At 42.0% G+C, this 25740-nt stretch overlaps 1 protein-coding gene across 1 annotated transcript in view; it reads left to right on the top strand.

The window, feature by feature from the left end:
- LOC145406451 (uncharacterized) overlaps positions 1–25740 on the top strand; it is an 86116-nt gene that overhangs the window by 45842 nt on the left and 14534 nt on the right. Inside the window, exons 9-12 of the mRNA XM_080277607.1 lie at positions 608–739; positions 5631–5789; positions 7743–7892; positions 14356–14588. Of these exons, the coding sequence (XP_080133733.1) occupies positions 608–739; positions 5631–5789; positions 7743–7892; positions 14356–14588 (674 nt within the window). The remainder of the gene's footprint in view (positions 1–607; positions 740–5630; positions 5790–7742; positions 7893–14355; positions 14589–25740) is intronic.

Genomic DNA, 25740 nt, shown 5'->3' with positions numbered 1-25740 from the left:
TTTAATTTATCTGTAAAGAAAAAAAAAAAATCATTAAATATCACTACTTCATCAGTAATGCTCCACTGTTTTTAAAAAATATCACTTTGATAAAAAATAGATATTTCACTGAGTTATTTACAAGTCCACTAATCAGTTAAGTCACACTGAGATATGTTTTGCTACACTCCAATACTAGTATGACTCATCACTGTGTTGTGTTCCAGCTATATTCTGGCTTATTGTCAAATATAAATAACTGTTGTTTTACACTTGGATTTTAATATTAGAAAATACTAAATTCAAACATATTATCATTGTAATAAAATATCCATATGTAAATAATTATATGGTGTGAAATTATTTTTTAGCTATCCATGGTGCAAAATTATTAAAAAACAAAGAAAAATGAAAAGTAAAAAAAGTTCTTTGTGAATAAACATTACGTGATGGAGAAAAATGGTTTTCATTTTTAAATTCAGTGCCCAAAAATATATAAAAAATTACATGAAACGATAAAAATTTTTTCAACGTATCACTGATAATTATCAGTGCATTCCATTCGTGCTACAATATTAACACACACCTGTTGTGACAATGCTTATCATTCATGCCCGTATTTTTATAGACACGACCAAAGCTCCAGCTGCCACAACAGAGAGGGTGTGTGAGCTGTGCCAAGCTTCCTTCACTCAAACAAGAAAGTACTTCCTACATATGAGAGGACACTTCCCTGGCCCTCCCCACCGCTGTGATACATGTGAGTAAAACAGACATAAGAGTTGCATAATACAGTAAAGATTGTAAAGGAGTTCAAAAGTCTACAGTAGTATGAGTAGGTTGGAAAGGACTGTAAAAATGTTCTTGAAACCGAGAAAAAAATTATGTTTTGCATTCAACTTTGCAAGGCTTTAGCATGCAGTCCATCTGTTGGTTGCAGGGATGTTGTGCCTAAGTAGGCTGTTTTAATACTTAATCACTCTTTTCTGTAAACACATTCACTAGGTGTACTGTCTTAAAATTTTACAGTTATGCCTCTAGCAGTTCACACAGTCATATGAGCCTGACAAATTTTACTTTTCATAGGGTTGGCAAAGGGGTCAGACCCAAGGGTATCAGTTTCCCGTTTACTCAACCTCAGCAGCACGGAGTAAGGGAAATATATGGGTGCAATAATATTCTCCGTTCAAAAATAACCACAGCCCCCCCTCCCCCCAAAAAAAATCAGAAATCTCCACAAGGGCTTGTTGTCAGACTCTTGATCTGAACTTAAATTCTGTATTTTGGGGGGTAAGGTCCTTGCCAAAGAGTGAATAGTTTTGTGGCTATTTACAAAACTTGCTACACTTCAGAGCTTTCTCACTCTTTTCAACTGTCAAACAGATGAAAGATCTTAAATCTACCCTTGACTGTCATTACTTTTACGATATTTTCATACTGTATAGGCCTGCAAGAACCTTGCATGAAATGATTTTAGTGCCATATCCAATATCCTAAAATGTGAGTGTGAGACTAAGCTGTGGCATGATTGTGAAAACCCAAAAATAATGTTTAAGAGCAATGGAGATGAGGCTGTTGAGGATTGGATGTAGTGTGGAGAGTGGATAGGGTAGGGAATAATGTGATTCATGAAAGGTGTGGAGTAAGGAAGTCTGTGTATGCCAAAGAGTGTGTGCATAGACAGTATAGCCATGTGTGTGTGTGTGTGTGTGTGTGTGTGTGTGTGTGTGTGTGTGTGTGTGTGTGTGTGTGTGTGTTTTTTTTTTTTTTTTTTAAATGCGAGGAAGAAGGAACCAAAGGCCATGAGCCCGCAATAAGAGTTCCCTCCAAGAGAAAAACAAAATACGAGAGCCAAATTCAAGATCCATTCATTTCGAGATGCCTGGACACACTGCGTTTGAAAGACTGGAGATCATAGGCAGCAGGAAATACAGACAGAGGGAGACAGTTCCAGAGTTGACCTGTTGCATAAATGAAGGACTGGGAGTAATGGTTAACTCTTGCATTAGAGAGTTGGACAGAAAAGGGATGAGAGTTTGCTGTTAGACGGGTGCTACGCGCCCGTCGTAGAGGTGGAGGAATGCATGCAGACAGTTCAGAGGAGCAGTGACCGTTAAAGTAGCGATAGAAAAGAGATAAAGATGCAACAGTGTGGCAAAGGGACAAAGGTTGAAGGGAGTCAGTAAGAGGAGGAGAGTTAATGAGATGAAAAGCCTTTGACTCCACCCTACTGAGAAGAGCTGTGTTTGGGGAGTCTCCCCACACATGAGAGTTGTACTCCACACAGGGGCAGATAAAACCCCTGTATAGAGTCAACAATTGTGCAGGGGTAAAGAAAGAACAAAGTCAGCTTAGCACACCCAATCTCTTGGAAGCAGATTTTACAAGAGATGTAATATGATCTTTCCAAGATAAGTCCCGAGTAAATGAAACCCCAAGCACGTTCAAGGATGATGCAGAATTAAGCTGAATATTATTAGACTTTAGTGGGTATACCTGTGGAAGATTTTGACGGGTTGATAGGGGTAAGAACTGAGTCTTTGATGCATTAATAACAACAAGATTATTTTTACCCCAGTCAGAGATACGAGCCAAGTCAGACATTAGGTGTGCCATAGCCTCATCCCTTGTTTGTTGAAGTAACTGTTGAGATGGGCGTTGTGGGAACCGAATGGAAAGGTGAAGGGTGGAGTCATCAGCGTATGAGTGGATAGGGTTAGATGTACAGCTTAGAAGGTCATTGATGAATAGAAGGAAGAGAGTTGGTGATAGGACAGAGCCCTGAGGAACACCACTGTTGATAGATCTAGGAGAAGAACGATGGCCGTCTACAACAGCGGCTATAGAACGACCAGAAAGGAAGCTGGCGATGAAGGCATAGATAGAGGGATAGAAACTGTAAGAGGGCAGTTTGGAAATTAAAGATTTGTGCCAGACTCGATCGAAAGCCTTTGAGATGTCAAGTGCATTGGCAAAGCTTTCGCCAAAGTCCCGAAAGGAGGATGACCAGGAGTCTGAAAGGTAGGTGAGAAGATCACCAGTGGAGCGGCCCTGACGGAACCCATACTGACGATCAGAAAGAAGGTTGTGATAGGAAAGATGCCTTAAAATTTTTCTATTGAGAATTGACTCGAAAACTTTTGAAATACAGGACGTTAAAGCAAATGGACGATAGTTGGAGGGTTGGGAGTGGTCACCCTTCTTTGGGACTGGCTGAATGAGAGCAAACTTCCAGCAAGAAGGAAAGGTACAGGTTGACAGACACAGGCGAAAGAGCTTGCCTAGGCAGGGTGTAAGCACAGAAGCACAGTTCTTGAGAACAACAGGAGGGACTCCATCAGGCCCATATGCCTTGTTAGTATTGAGGCCAGTGATGGCAGAAAATACATCAGCTGAAGAAATTTTAATGTCAGCCATGAGGAAGTCAGAGGCGAGAAGTGATGGAGGAACAGCACCGGAATCGTCTAAGGTAGAATTGGAGGAGAAAGTCCGTGCGAAGAGATCTGCTTTATCAGTAGAAGAAATAGCTACAGAACCATCAGAGTAGAAAAGAGGAGGGAAGGATGATGAGGTAAAGTTGTTAGAAAGGTTTTTGGCAAGGTGCCAGAAGGAGCGGGAAGAATTCGAGTTGGAGAGTTGTGAGCATTCAGTACAGATGAAATTATTTTTAGCAGAGCGAAGAACAGACTTAGCACGATTCTGGGCATAAACGTAAAGATGATGTGATTCAGGGGTGGGTTGGCTCCGGTACCTTTTGTAGGCCCTCTCCTTGTTGTGGACAGCATTAGAACAAGCATGATTAAACCAAGGCTTTCTTGCATTAGTCAAAGGATATGAGAAAGGAATGTATGCTTCCATGTCTGAGAGAGTAACCTCCGTAATGCGCAAGGCACACTCAGATGGCTCCCGGCCATGGAAGCAATAATCATTCCAGGGAAAATCAAAGAAGTACTGCCTGAGGGCCTCCCAATCCGCGGCTCCAGAATGCCACAGGCGACTTTTCCCTGGAGGGTCCACAGGCCGTACCAGAGTGATAGGACAGGTTATGGTGATAAGGTTGTGATCGGAGGAGCCCAACGGAGAGAAAAGATTAACAGTGTAAGCAGAAGGATTAGTTGTAAGGAAGAGGTCAAGTATGTTGGAGCTCTCTCCAAGGCGGTCTGGGATACGGGTAGGGTGCTGTACAAGCTGCTCTAGGTCATTAAGGATAGAAAAGATGTAGGCTTGTTCACCAGGTGGATCAGTGAAAGGAAGAGGAGAGCCAAAGGTGGTGGTGAACATTGAAATCTCCTAGAACGGAGATTTCAGAGAAAGGAGACATGGATAGAATGTGTTCCATCGTAGAAGTAAGATAGTCGAAGAATTTTTGATAGTCAGTAGAATTAGGGAATAAGTAAACAGCACAGATATAGTTAGTCAGAGAATGACAGGAAAGCCGAAGCCAGAGTGTAGAGAATTCAGAAGAATCGAGTTCAGAAACACGAGAGCAAGATAAGTCGTTGCGTATATATACACAACAGCCACCTTTGGCTTTGAAATGAGTATAGAGAAAGTAGGAGGATACAGAAAAGGGTATGCTGTCAGTTGCCTCAGACAGCTGAGTCTCAGTTAGAAAGAGAAGGTGAGGTTTAGAGGAGGAGAGGTGGTGCTCAACAGAGCGAAAGTTAGAGGAAAGGCCGCGAATGTTGCAGAAATGAAGAAGAAGAGAGTCAGACAGTGGTTCCAGGCACCTCGTGTCGTCACTGGGAGAGGGGCGGAAGGTGGGGGCATTTGTGGTCCCCCCCCCCCTGGGGACTCCGAGGCTGGGTGATGAGGCGCCATGGTTTGTTTTTTTATTTTTGGAAAAGGAAGTGTAGTGTGTACTGTGCATGTAGTTTGGTGTAGATAGTTAGAGAAATTTGTATTGGAGAGCATGCTGGCCTACTCTCTGTGTAACTGAGACACTGACAAAGTTCAGCAAAGGGGGATGGTCAGGAACTAGTCCTGAGGGCTGATGAAACGGGAGCTCCAGCACTCCCTGTCATCAGCTTTCCATCCACCTCGGGAGTACTGCCCTGCTCGACTGGTGCTACAGTCTACTCCTGCCAGAGAGAATGAGTGTGAATTGAGTATTGAAAGGGATGTATCTGAGTGAGTCTAAAGATGGGGTGAGGCATGGTAAACCAAGAAGATGTTGGATAGATTGGTAAGCCAAAAAGAAGGTAGATAGATATGGTGTATGAGTGTGTGGGAAAGAGAGGTATGGAAGCTAATGAGGCTACAAACAATCAAGCAAGCTGATTGAATTTTACACAGAGGAGTGTATAATCAGGGTCTTGCACTTTACCTTGACAAGTGTCAGATTGACTCTGCCAGTTTGGTAAATTTGAAGCTATATGCCAGTCAGGTGGAGCCAGGATTCCGAGAACTTGAATGATGAATGAATACGTGTGTGCCCCATTTCATTACGTATGCTGTTAGTTAGTTCTCCCACTGTCGTATTCTTTTATTTATTGGCTTTGTGTACCCTGTCTCACCCCACCTGCAGGTGGGAAAAAGAGAAGAGATGATGATGATCATGATGATATTTACATGTCTTAGTAAGGAGGTGAACACAATTAAAGACAAAAGAAAAAAGTTCCAGGCATATACATACAACTGATATCCTGCAGGTGAATCATCATTCAAGCGCATCTATCACTTGCTTGATCACCGAGGGATGCACCAGGACCTGCGTACGCACAAATGTCCACATTGTTCCTACAGTACTCGTAAGAAGTTCAATCTCACGGAACATCTCACTCTACACTTCAAAAACAGGAAATTCAAATGTGAGTAGGCTGTTTTTAACCCCAAAAGCATGTTGACATATTCAGCATTTTACAGTTTGGTGACAAACTACAGTGTAATCCATAAATAGTGCTCCACTTTAAACTCATGTACAGTCATGACTCAATATGTGCTGGGGTTACATCAGTGAAAACTTACTGTATACTGAGTCAGCATATACTTATGTCAATTTAACATGGGTTAAGTATGGATACGTTGGAGGTCAAGGGCCATTAAACCTTTAAAAATAACTGAGGCCTGCCCTTGACACCCTCAGTAGCACCACGCATTCCACTAGGGATAGTATCTTTCCCAGACATGATTCCTAGTCACAAGTTTCATCATTTCACACACAAAAAGTTATCACTTTACATAATATCGCACACTGCACTATTTGTTGCGCACTGGCACTGCCATATGACAATAACGTTTGTGTTTCATTGGCCTTGCATGTGTGAGACAGAATTAAAAGGGGATGATGACAACACTTGTAAACACTGGGCGGGCATCTTGGCTCAGACATCAAATTTTTCGGCTTGTGCTGAAGGCACCGCATCAACATGGGATTGTTGCACATGGCTGCTGCAGTTATTGTATAGGCGAATTCCATGATTGTTAACTCATAACTGAGTATATTTGTTACTTCATTGTTCTATTGATTTATTGGATACCAAACTGTTGTATACCGAATCATGACTGTAAATGTCTTACATGTTGTGGGGATGGCTCAGTCTGCTGATGTGGGCATGGATGTGGCAGTTTCGTTTCATTGTTTCATTTTTAAAGGCTCCAACATGCTTGCATTTGTCGGCCTTGGTCACCTAATGACGGCTTACCATGCTGCACGATCCATTGCAGCCTCCCTGTTCAGTCCCTTAACCCTGAGGTCACACTTAATGACCTCGTCCCATGTCTTTCTCGGTCTACCCCTCATAACCCCACCCCTAATATTAACACTTCTCACTTTCCTCACCCAATTATCATCCCCCATCCTCTCCACATATCCAAACCATCTCAATCTACCTCTCCTCATCACAGCACTAATACACTCCAGTCCCATCCTACCTCTCAACTCTTCCATCGTAAACCCAGCCCCCCTGGACCTTGCACGCAGGGACGCACTGCACATCCACCTAATCATTGTCATTTCTGTACATCTGAGCCAGTGAATATCCTCCTCCTTTACTGCCCAGGTCTCACTACCATACAGCATTACACTCCTAACACATGCTGCATACAAAAACCCCTTAGCACATAGAGAGAACCCTCTCAATGTCAGAAGAGGCAAGAGCTCCCTGAATTTCTTCCAACCACTTCTCACCCTAGCCACAGAGCTAGCTCCAGCTCCACCTCCAGCACACAACATGTCTCCCAAATAACAAAACTCTTCCACACACTCAAGAGATTTCACCAGCAAATCAATCCTTTCACGCCTGACAATTTCCACCTGCTCTCCCCGACACGCAGTACACATAAAGAGAATGGTTTCTGATAGTTTAGTTTAATGATAATGGTGAATGATTATGCATGAATATAATTCAAAATACAATAAATTGTACAATAAAAGGTTTTAAAAATACCATACAGTACAATAATGTCAATATATTGTCATCAGTTCTCATCAGTGTACAATACATTCTCCTCAATTCACCTTGCTGTAAGAAGATTAATTATTGGAAATGTAGTTTAAGATGATGAGTTATGACCGACGTGTGATTTACATATGCGCGCGCCATTCAAACTCAGCCTTTTTTCATTTTATTTCACTGTTCATTATTATTTATCACCAGAGTGAAGAATCTGCGAGCTTCAAGTCCGCGAGCATCAAGGGTATACATTAGTGATATTTTTTGTTTTGATTTTTTGTAGATAAATTTCACAAACACAGCTACTTCTGAAGTGTTTATATTTATCTTGAACATTCCACTGCTACTAAAGTTATTGTTTGTCTTTAGGTAAAACCTGTGGTGCTTCATTCTCACGAATCCAAGTTCTGCAAGTTCATGAGACTTCCCACACCAATGAACGCCCCTTCTTATGTGAGACCTGCGGCTGGTCAGGCAAAACTAAAAACGCTCTCATAACTCACACCAAGAAACATACTGGTAAGTGTTAACTAAGTTGCTGTGTATGCATTCTTTGTATTAGCCTACTTTGAGCATTATTTTGCACCCTGTTTTTGTACAGTCTTTGTATTTGTTCATACCATCTCACTGTATTTCTTTGCCCATCCAATAATTGTACATCTCATTTGCATGGTCCTTACTTTCATTAAAAAATACTGATAAATTTCTCAGATATTTGTCTCATCTAGTGTGTGTATTAGGGAGGTGCTTAAAAACTGATTTTTTTATTATTATTATTATTTTTTTTTTTTCATAGGTCTTACCCCCCAAAAATGTTCCACTTCAGCTAAAAACATTTACAAAAAGTTTGAACCTAGCTCAATCATCACAAAGAATACAAAGATAACAAAATTGTTAACAAAAACGCAGAAACAAATTGTGTACAGTTTTGTTTTTGTTATGTAACATGCTTGATTGCAAAAGTTGATGTTTATATTCATTAACAGTTTGTCACATGCATGCCTTAAAGGATGTAGAAGTGCAACAAATCAGTGTAGTCCACAGAGTCCAATCAGTGTCTGTCTCTTGCTGTCTGGATAAAGCTGCCGGTGCTGCTAAATGATTTGTAATAAGAACTGAAGTTGTGACTCATCTTTTGCCAAAAGGCCACTGTATTTATGAATCAGTACAATGCCACGTTCAGCATGATCATTCACCACTTTGATGGTGTGAGCAGTCTCTGCAGCTTCCTGAAAGTCTTCCTGTGTCCCCCACATGTCTGGAGCGACATCAAGAAATGTGTCTGGAAGCTCCATCATTTCAGACAGAGTCATACTCTTGACTGAGACAAAATCATCAAGTGTCTGGTTCCCGAATGAATTTAAATTGACACTGATTTGTTTTGTATGACCCTGGCCAACTTCATCATCCAAATCTTGGTGCTCATCATCAGCTTCTTTGTTAAAGTACTTACTTGGCCATCAGATAGAGTCAATCCAGCAACTTCTGGTGACAGGTATCACAAATGATTTAAAAACTTCTGTGCTGTAGCCTTTGATATTGCAGGGTTGATTGTCGTGCAGTTCAGAAGTTATTTCAATAGTAGGAAGGCATTGCATTGAGCATTGGTTGCTAGTGGATCCATTATCCAAACCTTCGGTTTGGCACATGAGGCAAGAAAAAGAGCATGGAATAAAGTGAGAAGAAGGTATAGTGAAAGGGCTTGGGAAGAGTACAAACAGGTAAGAAATGAATATGTAAGGGTGCAGAGAGAAGAAGAAAGGAAATATGAAAAAGATTTTGTAACTAAATTTTTTTTAAAGCCAAAACTGTTTTATAGGTTTGTAAATGGTAAAATGAAAATTAAGGACAGTATAATACGATTGAGGGATGGAGATGAAACTTACGAAAGAGAAGAAGAATTGTGTGAAATATTGAACAACAAGCTGCAGTCAGTTTATGTGTTGGAAGAGGAATGTAGGGAACTTGAAATGGAACCCAGGATGACGGGAATGGCAGAAATTACAGTTGATGTGAATAAGGTGCCGCAACTGATGAGGGATTTGAATGTGAGAAAAGCAATGGGACCAGGTGGTGTGGCTGGATGGATCCTGAAGGAATGTGCAGACCAGTTAGTGTGGCCTGTTTATATCATCATCAAGACCTCATTGGAAAATGGACAGTTACCTAAAGATTGGAAAAGAGCAAGTATTGTGCCAGTCTTCAAGGGAGGAGATAGGTAAGATCCACTCAATTACAGACCTGTATCGCTTACTACTAAAATAGGAAAATATTTTGGAAAAAGTTATAGGTTCGTGAAAATGAAGGTGTAAAGAAATGTGAGAAAGTGGAGGATGAAATTGGAAGAATACTAATACTGTATAATTATGGAAGTAATGTAGGTACCAGACAGAAAGAATAACTTGAATGTCATAATGGATGGGAATAATGAGAGTAGAGTAGTAGTAAACATGACTGGTTGTTGTGGTGGGCAGGGAAGAAATGTACAGCCATGCACTTCTCCTCACAACATTCATCCAGCCAGCTTGCTCTTTTGTCAGTCCACTAGCCCCACCAACTTCCTTACCTCTCTTCCTCACACATTCATTCACCATATCCCTCCATCTTCTCCTTGGCCTACTTTACCTTCTCCCTCCTTCAGATTTGCTCAGATGTACCTTTTTCACCACTCATATTATCCATTCTCTCCACATGACCATACCATCTCAGTACACTTTCTTCGATTCTGGTGTCCACAGATTTCCTCGCTCTGCAGCATTCACGTATCACATTATTTTGTATCTTGTCCATTCTCTGTACTCCACACACATTCCTAAGCAGTCCCATCTCCACAGTTCTCACTCTTGACTTTTCATTTTCATGCCACACCATAGGCTCACATCCATATGTTAAAGCTGGCACTAGGATTCCTTCATGTAAGCCTTGTGCAGCTGTGACACTCAAGCCTTTGCTTCTTATCAAGGCCTCCATAGCACCAGCTACTGTACTTTCCTTCCTTGTGTTACTCTACTTTCCACTGCTTTTGCACATTTTCCTCTCTTTTCTGTCACTTTACCCAGGTACAGGTATTTGAAATCTCTCACTGGTTCCAGTCTCTCTCCATTCACTGTAACATCATGCTGGGAGTCACACTTTTTCTTGATTACCATCACTGTAGTCTTTTCTACATTTGCTTTCAAGGCACGACATTCACAGATGTCAACAAAACTCTGCACTAGCCTACCAGGCTCTTTCCCCATATTTGCAAGCAGTACTGCATCATCAGCATACAACAAATTTGAGATATTCCATCCATCACCATTCATTACCAGTGCCACCCCTCTCTCCATTATAGTACTTGTGTTTTTACTTCTTTCATCACCTCATCTATGTATATATTGAACAGCCATGGGGGACATCACACAACCATGTCGCATGTCCACATTGATCGTGATCCATTCACTTCGATGCCCATTTACCGTTACACTTGCCTCACTACCATCATAAAAACTCCTGGTGGCACCTAGCAGCGTACCATCTACACCGTACATGTGCTAAACCTTCCACAATCCTTCTCTGTCTCACAAGCCTTCTCCATTATCTGTCTCGCTGCAGTTATTTGATCCACGCATCCTTTGCCACTCCTAAAGTCACCGTGTTTGTCACTCACTAGGATTTCTGATATCTCTCTTACTTTCTGTATAATAATTCTTCCATATACCTTCACCGCAACACTCAGTAGACTTATTCCACGATAATTCTTGCACTCACTTCGCCCACCTTTATTTTTTTGCAGGGGTACAGTCACTGCCTTTTTCCATTCTACTGGCACAGTTTTACTCATCCATGCCTTCATACATATCAACAACAGGCGCTTAATTCCACTCTCTCCACTACACTTATTCATTTCTGCATACAACTCATCACCCTCAGATGCTTCCCCATGTTTCAGGCACATCACAGCATTCTTCACCTGTGCAAGTGTCAAGTTTCCTGGCACTGGATTCCTTCTCTGCACACCCCCAAAACCAATCATGTTTACAGCCTCTCTGCCCTCAGTAAACATTATACACATAAAAAAGAGGGAAAACATTCATAATTATGATACTTTTATTTATAAGTAAACATATTATTTACTGAATTTGTTCATTTAAATATTTTTTGCATTGCAGAAGCATTTCAGCAACATATAAGGTATTCTCGTGGTTAATATATTGATGTAAAACATCCCCTTCCTTCACAGTAATTCCCCCATGTGAAATGCTAATCACGAGTTGTATCAAATTTTAGACGCCGCGGTTCAGCCTGTTCACACAAAGGAGGACCCTTATCTGGTTAGAGTGTAGAAATATCATCTCTCGTCTGTCTTTGGATGCAAACTAAACCTCCCAGACCACAGATATACTGTAACTTGATAATTGTATAAACATAATAATGAAAAAAATAATTATTAATTTTTTTTTATTGAAACCTACCATATTATGTACTGATTTTGTTTGTAATACACATATCTAGGCATTCCAAACCATTTCAGCACCATTGAGCTTTTTGGGGGTAAAAAAAAAAATCTTTGTCACCAATATCACCTGCGTAAATTTGCACAAATTCCGCGCCCTTTGGATGGCTCAGGATGCGTCCAGAAAGCTCAGAATTGCATTGCCAGGTGCGTTTAATGTTCCTCTTCAATTTGGCAAGAAGAAATATCGATTTTGGAAACTCGAAAAATCGGCCCCATGGTCGGGCTGTGGATCCCGACAAGTTCTGGAGGCACGGTCGTGGAGGGGTTAACAGCTCCCGAATATTAACCCTTTGAGATTCTGATGACGATTTTGATTGTCATTTCAAATCCAACCTCAGAGATTCCGATGACGCTTTTAATCATCATTTTAAGAAACTTTTGTAAAATATTCACCATAAATTGCGTTTTCACGTCATAACAGAGAGGCTCAAGCGTGACGTCACGGAATGGTTGCCTTGTGCATGGTGCGTATAGCACAGCTGGTCGAACTCACGGCTTTGTTTCTTTATCACTTTATTCTTGGCGAATATTATTCTACAGCAAGATATAAAATTTTTGGTTTTTGCCTAAATTCAGCTCATCGCTTTGACTCTTTATTTTCTTTGTTTTCCTTTTTTGAAGATACTTCGGTAAAGTACAGCTATTCAGCTTCAAAATAACACCACAACGAGCATCCTATCATAAAAAGTGTATTTACACCGGCCGATCAAAGAAAAAGATTGCGAAACCAATATGCGGCCGAGACTAAAATAAAATTGTGCTTCTCTTTCCTTTTGTTTTATCACGCAATAAAATGTAAAAATCACCATAATCTATATATATCATTGTAGAGATAATTTATTGTAGTTTAGCATGGTTTAAATCAGATTTACACATCTTTATTTTTTTTTTTTTACCGAATCTTTTTCTTTGGCAAGGTATAAAATTTTTGGTTTTTGCCTAACTTCAACTCGTCATTTTGACATTTTATTTTTTGTGTTCTCCTTTTGTGAATATACTACAATAAAGTAAAGCTATTCAGCTTTAAAATGACACCACAATCAACATTCTGTCATGAAAAGTGTATTTACACAGAGGGATCAGAGAAAAATATCGCGTCACGAAGATGTAGGTCAGCATGAGAGTGGCTGACTCTAGCAAAGATATAATGTGCCCGGCCCAGAAACCTGATAGGGTTAATTATTACTCACAAAATACATAAATCATATAGGGCATCATTATGGAACAAGTCACAATACCACAGCACATGTGTGGCAGTAAAACAGCCGGAGGTGGTCATAGGTGAACCTAGTATTTTATCTTTTCATTGCCTGTAATGCAACACAGTACAGTATCAACAATAATGTAATCTGCTCAGGTTTGTACAAGAGGCAGTGATAGTCCTCAACAACATCAGGATGCAGAATTATACAGATGAAGAATGTGATGCTAGAGTGATACAATAGAGGCAAGTGACAGGGATAGTACAATACTTTTCTGATGAGAGGTGCCACAACCTCTGTTTCTTATTAGTATCTCACCATTTCCAGTTCTCTTAGTATTGGAGAATCATTTGCGCTTGACTTTGCAGAGTTTATATATTATATGCATTCAAATATCATCGTTCATATATCATCCAGTCCTACGTTGCCCCATTAGGACCATAGGACCTCAGGGGTAGATAAAGTTGGTCCTGACATTTAAGATGAGAGTGACCAGCCTCACTCATCCCTGAGAGGCATTGTGTGAGCAATAAATCCCAACCACCCCTTGGATATAAACTTTCACCAGCTCAGTCCAACCAGAGCGCTTCAATTACCCACTAAACCACCAAGCTCCAAAATTTGGTTATATGGTTACCATCCAGCATAGTAAATGGTCTCCTGGTGTAAAGGAAACCATTTGGCTCATCTCTCGGTGTAGAGTCACCCACAGGCAGAAGGAAGAGGAAAGAATGAAGGAAAGAAAGACAGAAGAGGGGGTGTAAAGTCACCCGTAGGCAGATGGATGAGGAAAGAATGAAGGAAAGAAAAACAGAAGAGGATGGAAGGAAAGAAGAATGGAGGAGAGGAAAGGGCAGACACCTGAGAGCAGCACTACATCTAGTGCAGCTATCCATGAATGAGTGCATTTTTCTGTTTATGGTATGATGGTATGTAAGCCCTGTGCTGAAAGTTTAATGATTAGCAACATCACTTCTGTTCCATGCTGGTAAGTTAATTAGTGGTAAAGTAACTTAGTTGCAATTTTATACCATGTGACAATTACCCCTCACCTTGAAACAAATTATGTATGAACCATTTGGCAAGTAAAGTGAAGCCAAGAAATATGAAAGATTTGCCTGTGGGTAAAATGGATGTGTGATCCATTTTATCAGACAGATTGTTTTATAGTTGTCAAGCTTTTTTTTTTTTTTTTCCCCTGCATCTCCCCAACCCATGTTCCATGATACTGTAATGAGAAAGAAAGCAATGATGTTGGTTATAATGAAGGTGGTAACCACAGGGGAAGTACTGAGGTGCCAAGTGTCAGGATGCTCCTATTCAACTGCCAAGAAGTCTCACCTGAAGGAGCATATGCAGCGTCACTCAAATTGCCGCCCATATGTATGCAGCGTCTGCCGCCACAGTTTCATCACCAACAGCCACTTGCAGCGGCACATGAAGCTCCATCTTCCAGAGAAACCATTCAAATGCCCACAGTGTGATTATGGCTCACTCAGAAAGGAGTGTTTGAAGGTTAGTTTAGTGCATGATTTTTCCTCCTCCTCGTGCAGGGAATGGCTATGAGAGAACTGTATCCAGCCTGCTTCTTCTATCAGTTACTTGATTTAGTGCAGCCTGTTTCATCCTTCATCTTTACCTTTCTTTTTCTGTGCTTGCCTTCCTCTCTTCCTTTCTATTTTCTCCCAATGCCTGTTGATTTTTATTACCCTTTTTCCTCTTCAGTGACACTGCATTGGCTGGCAGAATTAATGGTTTCCTGTAAACAAGGAAACCATTAACAACACTGGGTGATAACCATATAACAAACTAAAAGAGTTATGTGAATTTTACTTCGACATCGCTGTTAACCGGGTGGTGAGACAAAATGCAGTGTCCATCCAGGAACAGGGAAAGTATTGAGGCAGCAGATCCAGTGTTTGACCCTTAGTGTGTGGTTGATGTTTGTACCCTAGACAAGGCAGTTGACAGAATGTAGTTGAGGATAGCTGCAGGTATATCTGGGTTAAGTGCTGAGATGTTGAAGTCCTCCAGAGATGGTAGGAGTGGGTTTAGTTATTGATTTAATAAGTTCTGTTATACAGTGCATGAATGTGTTGTTCCAAATTATTAGTTGATGGGCATGATTGTGAATGGGTAAAAGGGGAAGGGATGTTGTCATTGATCAACCCCAATGTGTCTGGCTGAGTAGTCCCTTCAACCACAGGCAAGCAAATGCCCATGCTCGGCTGTCCCATGCAGTGATCCGATATTCTCATGCAGTTGACAGCATCTCACTACAGCAAGGCACAGAGAAAAGTTTGGAGGTATGGTTCCTGAGTGGATGCCGCATTTGCATCTCACCCAGTTAACAGGGACACCATAGTAGGCCCCACTTTACTCTATGATCTGGCTGTGGGATACCATCCAGCCTTGTAAATGGCTTCCTTGGCTATAGTAAGCCATTAGACATGTTACTTGTATAGTTACCAGAAATGGAAAGAAGAGTAATAAAAGAGTGCCAGGAAGAAGTAAAAAGCTAGGAGGGCAGACACAGAAGCAGAATGACAAAGGTGAAGGAAGAAGTAGGCGGAACTGCATCAAGTGAATGGATGATTGTCGCCACCACCTACCAGCAAGGGGAAGAATGATGCCCTGGACAGAGGAAATTATGATGGCACAAAGCTTTTGGACCTGATAGTGAGGGTAATGGAGAGATTCCTAGAAGGTATGATAAGGGAAAGATTGAATATTGGTGAGATGCATTATGAGTTTTTGCCAGGCAAAGTGATGTAATATTCATTATCCAGCCACATTAGAAAAAATATATAGGAAGGAAAAGAGAATTTTACTTTGTTTTGTTGATTTAGAGAAGGCATTTGGATGAGTGCCCAGGGAATTGGTGAAGTGGGCTGTGAGAAAGCTTGGAATTGAGGAATGGTTAGGAAGAGTGAGTATGGCAATATGTGAGGGCGCTTGCATCCAGGTGAAAGTGGACAGAGTGATGAATTTTCCTTGAATGTTGGTTCGCATCAGGGATGGCTTTAAGCTCTTTATTACTTATCGTGGTGCTGTAAGCTTCTTTCACATGACGTCAGATCTGGATTCCCTTGGGAGGTATTTTACACTGATGACTTGATGTTGATCACAGAAAATGAGAGGGTAGCAGAGGAAAGATTTCAGAGGCGAAGAGGTTGAATGGCTTACGAGGGTTTGAAAGGAAATGTGAATAAAACTGAAGCAATTATATCTAGTACAAGTGGCAGTGCTGTCATAGCAGGAGTGTGACCATATTTGCCACAAGGATGGGCAGTGCTTGTGGACTGTGGATGCACAAGAGATGTAGTGGTATAGAAACAAGTTTAAAAATAATGCTGATTTTAAGTGTGCGGTATGTAATGGAGTGCATACGGAGAATATCATGAGTGTGTGGCAGAGTTTTGTTATTTGGGGGACATGATATGTGCTGGAGGTGGGGCTGAAGTTAACTCAGTTGCAGGGTTAACCCGACAACTGTGGCATTAGGTTTCCTAGTTTACCCTCCCATACACAAAAAAAATGGGATTTTTTTTCTCTCAGAAGTAACCATACGTGTTCCCTACGTGTCAACAAGTGGGTTGGTGGAGGGTTAGTGCCCCTCCCCGTAAAACAACTAACTCAAAGTCAAATGGCCACCCCTTACGGGATTATGGCGTCTGGCAATAGATAGATAGATAGATAGAGTAATTTTTGCTCATACGAATGAAAGAGTGCATGGAAAAGTATAGGAAGAACAAATATGAGTTCATTATTTCCATTCATTTAGCCATGGTGAAGTAATAAAGACATTCCTGGTCTATCCCCCCATGCAAAAAAAAACGGGAAGAAAACTTTTCGCTTGTATGAAATGAAAGAATCCGTGGAAAAGTATAGGAAAAATCAATATGAGTTCATTATTTACCTTAGTTCAGCCATAGTGAAGTAATGAAGACATATGGGAGAAGTATCATGCCCATTTTAAAAAAAGCTTGCTCATATGATGTACGTCACAACAACAAGTTTTCCATCATATGATGTACATCACAGCTGTCGGGTTAAGGAATGGTTGGAAGAAGTTTAGGAAGTTGTTACCTCTCCTGACATGGAGAGGGCTCTCCCTCCATGCAAAGGGGTTCTTGTCTGCTGCATTTGTGAGAGGGGAGTATAACGCTTTATGGTAGTGAAGCCTGGGCAGTAAATTAAGACGATATTGTTAGGCTCAGATGTACAGAGATGATTGTGAGTAAATGGAAGTGTAGTCTGCCCTAGAATGACAAGCCTGAGAGGATGAAGATTGCAAATGAGTTGATAACAAGGATGCGACATGAACTTATTAGTGCTGTGGTGATAAGGGGTAGATCGAGATAGCTTGGGCATTTGAAGAGGATGGAGGGTGATAACTGCCTGTGTAGAGTGAGAGATAAGAATGTTGAGGGTAGCATTGCAAGAGGCAGATCAAAAAAGACTTGTAACAGAGTTCTAGAGCATGATCTCAGGGATAAGGGACAATGTAGAGGTTGCTAGAGATTGAGCAACATGGAGGGTTGTAGTTAGTTGACCAGGTCTGATGAATTCAAGCATAGTGAAGCCTTTATCAGTAAATGAAACAATGCAGATGATGAGGTGAAAGAGAGAGAGAGATTGTCCAGGTGCATGAGGGTGCAAAAGTGGATGTATGTGGATTAGCTGAAACTAAATGGGGAGGTGAGAGTGTGAGAGAATGCGAGTATGGATGGGGTAAATGCGCAGGAGTGGCTGAGAATGAAAGGGCAAAAGAAGGAGCGTGTATTGCTGTGTGCAAGGGTTGGAAGGAAAATATAAGAGAGTATGGATCAGTTGGCTCATGAGTTGTGTGGGTAAGATTGAAAGGTGGACTACAAATGTGGGCAATTGTGTGTGTCTATGCGCCAACACAAGATTGTGCAAGCAGAGTGAGAGATGAGTTCTGGACAAATGTGGAGGTGTGCATGGAAAAGTTTGAAAGGAATGAGTGAGTGCTTTTGATTAGAGATATGAATAGAAAAATAGGGAATGTGAAGGTGGATGGAATAGTTGGTGAGTGGGGTGTGCCTGCAGAAGTGGATGAGAATGGCAGTACTCTAGTGGACATTTGTGCCACGAGGGGGTTGGTGATAGCCAATACCCTCTTCAGACACAAAATGATCCACAGGTATACGTGGTGAGTGACGAGAAGAGTGAGTGGTGAACTGAATGAACAGAAGACCGTGATTGATTATGTGTGTTCAGATGATAGAATGAGATGGTGTGTAATGGATGCAAGAGCATTTGGGAGTTGGGGGAGTGGACTTTCTGACCACCACATGGTGGTGATGAAAGTCAGGGTTGAAATGAAATGGAGGAATAGAAGAAGGGAAGGACCGGAGGAAGTAATTCTTACAAGGAGGGTGAAAAGGTTACAAGAGGATGGAAAAAAGCCAGAATATAAGAAAGTAGTGGAGGAGCGACTGGGTAAATATGATTTGGAGCAGATGGGGGATATGGAAGGTGTGTGCAAGATATGCACAGAAGAAATCTCTGCAGCATGTGAGGTTGTGTGTGGGGTGAAGAGAAGAGGAAAGGGGGTGCAAGGAACAGCATGGTGGAATGAAGAGGTGAGACGGGCTGTGGCACAAAAGAAGAAAACATGTAGTGAATGGATGAGAAACAGGGGATGTGGAGGAAGTTGAGAGACAGAAGAGAGACTTATGTGTAGAGAGGAAGAGAGAGGTGAAAAGATTATTAAGAGAGAGTAAGAAGAGAGTGGATGAGGAATCTGGAAGGAATTCGAGTGTAAAGTGGAGGGTTTGTATGATAATTTTCTGAAAAGAGGTAAAGAGAGTTAGGCTGGGTGTTAAAGAAGTTAGTCGGGGAGTGAAAGATAAAAGTGGCAGATTACTAGTGGAGATGGGAGAAAAAGTGGGCAGATGGAGAGAACACACTAAAGAATTGTTGAACATTGAGAATGAAAGTAATGCGAATATAAGTGGCTGGGGAATGGCTGGGAGAAGGAGGGCTGTGAGAAGGGAGGAAGAAATCAGCAGGATGGAAGTTGTGGAAGCAGTGAAAGCAAGTCAAAATTGGGAAAGCTCCAGAAATTGATGGAGTGTGTGGTGAAATGCTGAAGCATGGGGGAGAGATAGTAGTAGTATGGATGTGGAAGATGTGAAGATTGGCATAGGAGGAAGGTAAAGTCTTGGAGAATTGGAAGACAGGTATAATTATTCCTCTGTACAGAGGAAAAGGGGAAAAAGAAGTATGGTATCATAAGGGCATTTGTCTTCTTAGTGTAATAGAAAAGTATATGGTAAGGCACTTACTGACAGAGTTAGGGAAACAACAGAGGAATTAGTTGGAGAAGAACAGGGAGGCTTTAGGAAGGGATGAAGTTGTGTAGATCACATAGTCATAGGTCTTTAGTGGAAAAGTTTCCAGAGAAGGGAAGGAAGTTGTGTGTGGTCATCATGGATTTGGAGAAAGCATATGACAGGGTGGATAGACATGGATTGTGGAAAGTATTAAGAATATATGGAGTAGATGGGAAGTTGTTGAATGCGGTGAAGAGTATGTGTGAGGGCGCTAAGGCTGCAGTGCGTGTGGACAGTGAACTGATGACTTTTTCTATTTGAAGATTGGATTGAAACAGAGATGTGTCATATCTTGAGGGTTGTTCAGTCTGTATGTGGATGGGGTTATAAAAGAGACACAAGGTAGGGCAGTGGATGTTGGAGCGGCCCTAATGAGAAAGGGCACTGTGTGGAAACTCCTTGTACTATTGTTTGCAGATGATATTGTGTTGTTAAGTGAAGATGAAGGGGAGCTGCAAGGCTTGGTGAATGAGTTTGGGAGAGTGTAAGAAATGGACTCTAAAGGTGAATATAGGGAAGAGTAAAGTTATGGTCGTTGAGAGAAATGGTTAGTGAATGTACAGTGAGGTTGGATGAGGAGGAAATGGAAATGTGAGTGTGTTTAAGTACTTGGGTAGTGTGATGACTGATGAGTAAGGAGGGAAGTTTAGAGGGTGAAGTGCTTGAAAGGGTACAACAAGGAAGAAAGTTTGCTGGTTCTTTGAAAGTAGTGATAAGAAACGGAAGCGAGCATGGAAGTGAAAAAGTTACCGCATGACAGTATTGTGATATCACCTCTAATGAATGGAAGTGAAGGTTGGACCTTGTTGGAGTGACAGAAGTCAAGAATGAAAGCAGTGGAAATGAGTTATTTGAGAGGAGCATGTGGAGTCATATAGAGAGACAGACTGACAAATGTAGAACTGAAGTAGCGTTGTGGTGTGGATGTGGATGTGATAGGATGCGTTAAGAGAAACACATTGAGGTGGTTTGGCCATGTGGAGATGATGGAGCGTGAGAGACTGACGAGGAGAGTGTATGTGAGTGAGGTGGAAGGGGGGAGAGAGGGAGGAGGAGGCCAAGGATGAGATGGAGGGATGTAGTGGAGAGGCATATGAGAGAGGGGGGTGAGCTGGAAGCAGGGCAGTGAAATGGTGGGGGACAGGGCGACATGGAGGCAATTTGTTTGCGGCCACCTCTTACGGGATTAAGGCGTCTGGCAATAGATATATAGAAACAGTCAAGGAACCAAGCCTCCTAACTCTTTCGTTAACCTCACTGTGGGAAGGTGCTGTCTGCTGCTAGGTAACGTTAGTTCACTACACAGGATGGCCCAGCAGGGACAGTTGCATGCCTTTGGCAGATAGGTCTGCTTGACCAAAGAATCCAGAGTTACTCAGCAACAACAACAACAAAAATCACTTTCACTTACTCAGACTTTTATCCATTCATTTATTCCAGATCTCTCTCCATCAGTACTTCTTCCATTTCACATTACATGTTTTTATTTCCCAGTTACACCAATATTATATATATTGGGAAGAAAGGGGATCTGTATTTTGTTTTTGTTGATTTGGAAAAGGCCTTTGACAGAGTCCCTAGAAAGGTGGTGAAGTGGGCAATGAGAAAGCTTGGCATGGAGGAGTGGCTGGTTAGGGTGGTTACGGCCTTGTATGTGGGTGCTCGCACCCAGGTAAGAATGAATGGAGATTTGCGTGATGAGATTTTCATGTATGTGGTGTGCATCAGGGGTCAGTTTTGAGTCCCATGTTGTTTATCATGGTACTTGAAGCCTTCTCACGTGACTTCAGAAATGGACTCCCTTGGGAGATGTTGCATGCTGATGATTTGGTGTAGATTGCAGAGAATGAAAGGGAGGCAGAGGGAAGATTTAGGAAGTGGAGAGATGGTATGGGTCACAAGGGCTTAAGGGTAAATGCAGAAAAAACAAAAGTGATGATATTGAGGGTTGGTAGTGGTACTGTCAAATATGAGGGAGAGCAGCCATGTGCAGTTTGCCACAAGGGCGTGGGAAGTAATTCCATCTTGTGCAGTGTGTGTGATAAATGGGTGCACAAGAGATGTAGTGGTATCAGAGGTAGACTGTGAGATAATGCTGATTTTATGTGTGCGGCATGTCGGGGAGAGCAGGTGGAGATGGTCAGGCGTGAAAGGATTGAACCTGCTGATGAATCTCTTGAGTGTGTGGAAGAGTTTTGTTATTTGGGAGACATGTTGTGTGCTGGAGGTGGGGCTGGAGCTAGCTCTGTGGCTAGGGCTAGAAGAGGTTGGAAGAAGTTCAGGGAGCTGTTACCTCTCCTGACATTGAGAGGACTCTTCCTACTGTACATGCTAAGGGGTCTTTGTATGCAGCATGTGTTAGAAATGTGGTAGTGAGACCTGGGCAGTAAAGGAAGAGGATATTTGCAGGCTCAAACATACAGAAATGACAATGATTAGGTAGATCTGCAATGCGTCCCTGCATGCAAGGTCTGGGGGGGCTGGGTTTACGATGGAAGAGTTGGGAAGTAGGATGGGACTGGAATGTGTTGGTGTTGTGGTGAGGAGAGGTAGATTGAGATGGTCTGGGCATGTGGAGAGGATGTGGGATGATAATTAGACACAGAAGGTGAGATGTGTTAATATTGGGGGTGGGGTTGCGAGGGGTAGACAAAGAAAGACATGGGATGAGGTCATTAAGTGTGACCTCAGGGTTAAGGGACTGAACAGGGAGGCTGCAATAGTTCGTGCAGCATGGAGGACCGCCATTAGGTAACCAAGGCTGATGCATGCAAGCAAGTTGGAGCCTTCAAAAACAAATGAACGAACAAACCAACTGTCCTTATTATGCCTGGAGCTGTTCTGAAAAGCATAAATATTGAATTACAGTGTTCTGATAAAATAACAAGACAGTGAGCAGTGAATTTGAAAACCAGTGATGAACCATCAGTATCAGTACAACTATCTAAATGTGGAAGCATCTACAGAAGTGGCCTGGTCAGTTGGCCACACCACAAGGATTTTTGCACTCGGTTTTTACATTAGTGAACCCCGATTTGGGGGTCCCTTTCGGTCCCAAGAATTTTCACATGCAAGATCCGCCACTCTAGCAAAGCCTCATGGTCTCACACCTTGTTCAGGACTTCAGTACTTGGTTGAATATTACGTAAGAGTTCCCATATTTGTTTGACCAAAAGTGGACCCATATAGTTGTCCATAATGAGATGATCTGAGTTGTGACTGAGCAGAGAACTGTTGACAGAAGTGTTAGTTTAAGTTAATGAACACAGAGCTCTCCAGAATGGCATCCTGAGAGTTACTGGTTCAGTGTGTGGATGAATGAGGGGCACACCAAGACATAAAGTAACATGGTAGTGGGATGATGATGTAGAAGCTACTTTTAAGAAGAGAAGAAGGCTTTTCTGGGAATGGAAGAGGGGTGGTAACAGAGAGGAATACGTGGCTGCCAAGCATAGGCTAGAAAGGAGGTATACAGGGCAATATCTGAGTCTCAGAGACTTTACTGGAGAACCTAAATAGCATTAAAAAGAAGAATATGGTATTATTAGTGGCAAATCAGGGGAAGAGGGAAAAACAGGTATATCATAGGTAAGCAGTGTGTGAAGAATAATGAACCAAAGGTAGTTGTGAATGTGAGGATTTTAAAGATGCCTGGAGAAAGCACGACAACCAGTTGCTGAATGTGGAGTCGATTAGAACAGGGAAGGTTTGAAGTCATGTGATCCAGGTTTGGCCCATGGCTTTTGACTGATGCTGCTATTGTGAGCAGGGCAATAGGCAGAATGCAGTTGGGGAAGGCAGTAGGTGTGTCTGGGTTCACTACTGAAATGCTGAAAGTCTCTTGAGATATAGGAGTGGGTTTAGTTACTGATTGATAAATACCAATATATATGACTATGTTGTGCCAGATGACTGGCTGAATAGTGTGACTGTAAATGTGTACAAGAGGAAGGGTGATGCTCTGGAAAAAAGGAAACTATAGAGAGACATAAATTTTCGACCAGATAATGAATGTAATGGAGAGATTTCTAGAAGTTATGATTAGGGAAAGAGTGAATATTAATGAGATGTAGTTTGGGCAAAGGGACCACTTATGCCATATTTATTGTCTGACAGCTTCAGGCAATATGTATAGGCTAGAAAAAGAAGTTGTACTTCATTTTTGTTGATTTGGAGAAGGCATTTGACAGACTTCCCAGGGAGATAGTGAAATAGGCAGTGAGAAAGCTTGGGATCGAGGAGTGGTTGGTTAGAGTGGTTATGGCTATGTATGTGCGTGCTCGCATCCAGGTGAGAGTGAATGGAGAGTTGAATGATGAGTTTTCTGTGACTGTTGGGTTGCATCAGGGATCAGTCTTGAGCCCCTTATTTTGTGTCATGGTGCTTGAAGCTGTCTCACATGACTTCAGAAATGGACTCCCATGGGATATACTGCACAGTACATACTGATAACCTGGTGTTGATTGCAGAGAATGAAAGGGAGACGGAGGAAAGGTTTAGGAAGTAGACAGACAGAATGGGGCTCAAGGGTTTGAGAGTAAATGCAGATAAAACAAAAATGATGATATCTAGGACTGGTGGCACTACTGCAAAGCAGAGGGAGAGTGGCTGCGTGTGGTTTTCCACACGGGTGTGGGAAATAGCTCCATCATGTGCAGTATTTGTGATAAGTGGATGCATAAGAGATGTTGTGGTATTAGAGGTAGACTGTGGGATGCTGATTTTTTGTGCTGAGTGTCAGGGAGGGCAAGTAGAGATTGTCAAGTGTGAAAGGATTGATCTTGTAAGTGAGTCTCTTGAGTGTGTGGAGGAGTTTTGTTATTTGGGGAACATGTTCTATGCTGGAGGTGAGGCAGAAGCCAGTTCTGTGGCTAAGATAGGGAGTGGTTGGCAGAAGTTCAGGGAGCTGTTGTGTCTTCCGACATTGAGAGGGTTCTCCCTCTGTACAAAGGGATCTTTGTATAGTCAAGTCACCTAAGGCGCAGCTAATTGGTTCTGGATCGTGCCCGTGCCATAGAAAACCGTGCCATACAAATAACAAAACCTATGGGAATAATGGAATTTGGTTCTGGAGTGTGATGAGTAAGGATGGAGGTTTGGAGGGTGAAGTGCTTGAAAGGGTACAGCAGGGAAGAAAGGTTGCTGGTTCCTTGAAAGCAGTGATAAGAAACAGGGAAGTGAGCATGGAAGTGAAAAAGTTACTACATGACAGTATTGTGATACCAACTCTAACGTACGGAAGTGAAGCTTGGACATTGTTGGAAGGACACAAGTCAAGAGTGAGAGCAGTGGAAATGAGTTATTTAAGAGGAACCTGTGGAGTCACGTGGAGAGACAGGCTGACGAATGAGGATATAAAGGAGCGTTGTGGTGTGGATGTGGATGTGATAGGAAGCGTTATGAGGAACACACTGAGGTGGTTTGGCCATGTGGAGAGGATGGAGGGTGAAAGACTGACGAAGAGAGTGTATGTGAGTGAGGTGGAGGGGGGAAGAGGGAGGGGGAGGCCGAGGATGAGATGGAGGGATGGGGTGGAGAGGTATATGAGAGAGGGGGGTGTGAGTTGGGAGCAGGGCAGTGAAATGGCGGGGGACAGGGCGACTTGGAGGCGATTTGTTTGTGGCCACCCCAAACGGGATTGAGGCGTCTGGCAATAGATAGATAGATAGATGTTCACCCAAAGTCCCCCTTTTCACCCCACTTTTCCCCACTTTACACACGCACACAATCAGGCAATCTGTCAATGCATGTATTACACATAACAATAGGCACAAAAAAATGGGAGAGTAATCAGCCTTGTGTCTACTTGGGCATAATACAGTTGTTCGTAAAACCGATATGAATTGGTTGGTGACGAAGCATGTATCTCTGAGCTAAGATGAAGTATAATGCCTCCCATCATCATCATCATCATGTATATAAGAATGATTATTAATGTGTTAAATGTGAGTTTTGTTGACACTTGAGCATACAAACTTTATCAAATAAACTTCTTCAATCGGTGCTTGACCAGGCAGCCTCCGCCATCTTTAATGTTTTGGTCTACATTAAAAATGGCGGAGGATCAGCTGACCGACCAAAACATTAAAGATGGCAGAGGCTGCCTGGTCAAGCACTGACTGAAGAAGTTTACTTGATAAAGTTTGTATGCTCAAGTGTCAACAAAACTCACATGTAATAGAATAATAATCATTCTTATATACGTGATGATGATGATGATGATGGGAGGCATAGTATACTTCATCTTAGCTCAGAGATAGGTGCTTGGTCACTAACTCATTCATAGTGGTTTTACGAACAAACCT

Source organism: Coenobita brevimanus, chromosome 70 (genome assembly GCF_032717465.1).
Source record: "Coenobita brevimanus isolate Jiangsu-jjx chromosome 70, ASM3271746v2, whole genome shotgun sequence".
NCBI lineage: Eukaryota > Metazoa > Arthropoda > Malacostraca > Decapoda > Coenobitidae > Coenobita > Coenobita brevimanus.
This window is presented reverse-complemented; position numbering and strand designations above follow the sequence as displayed.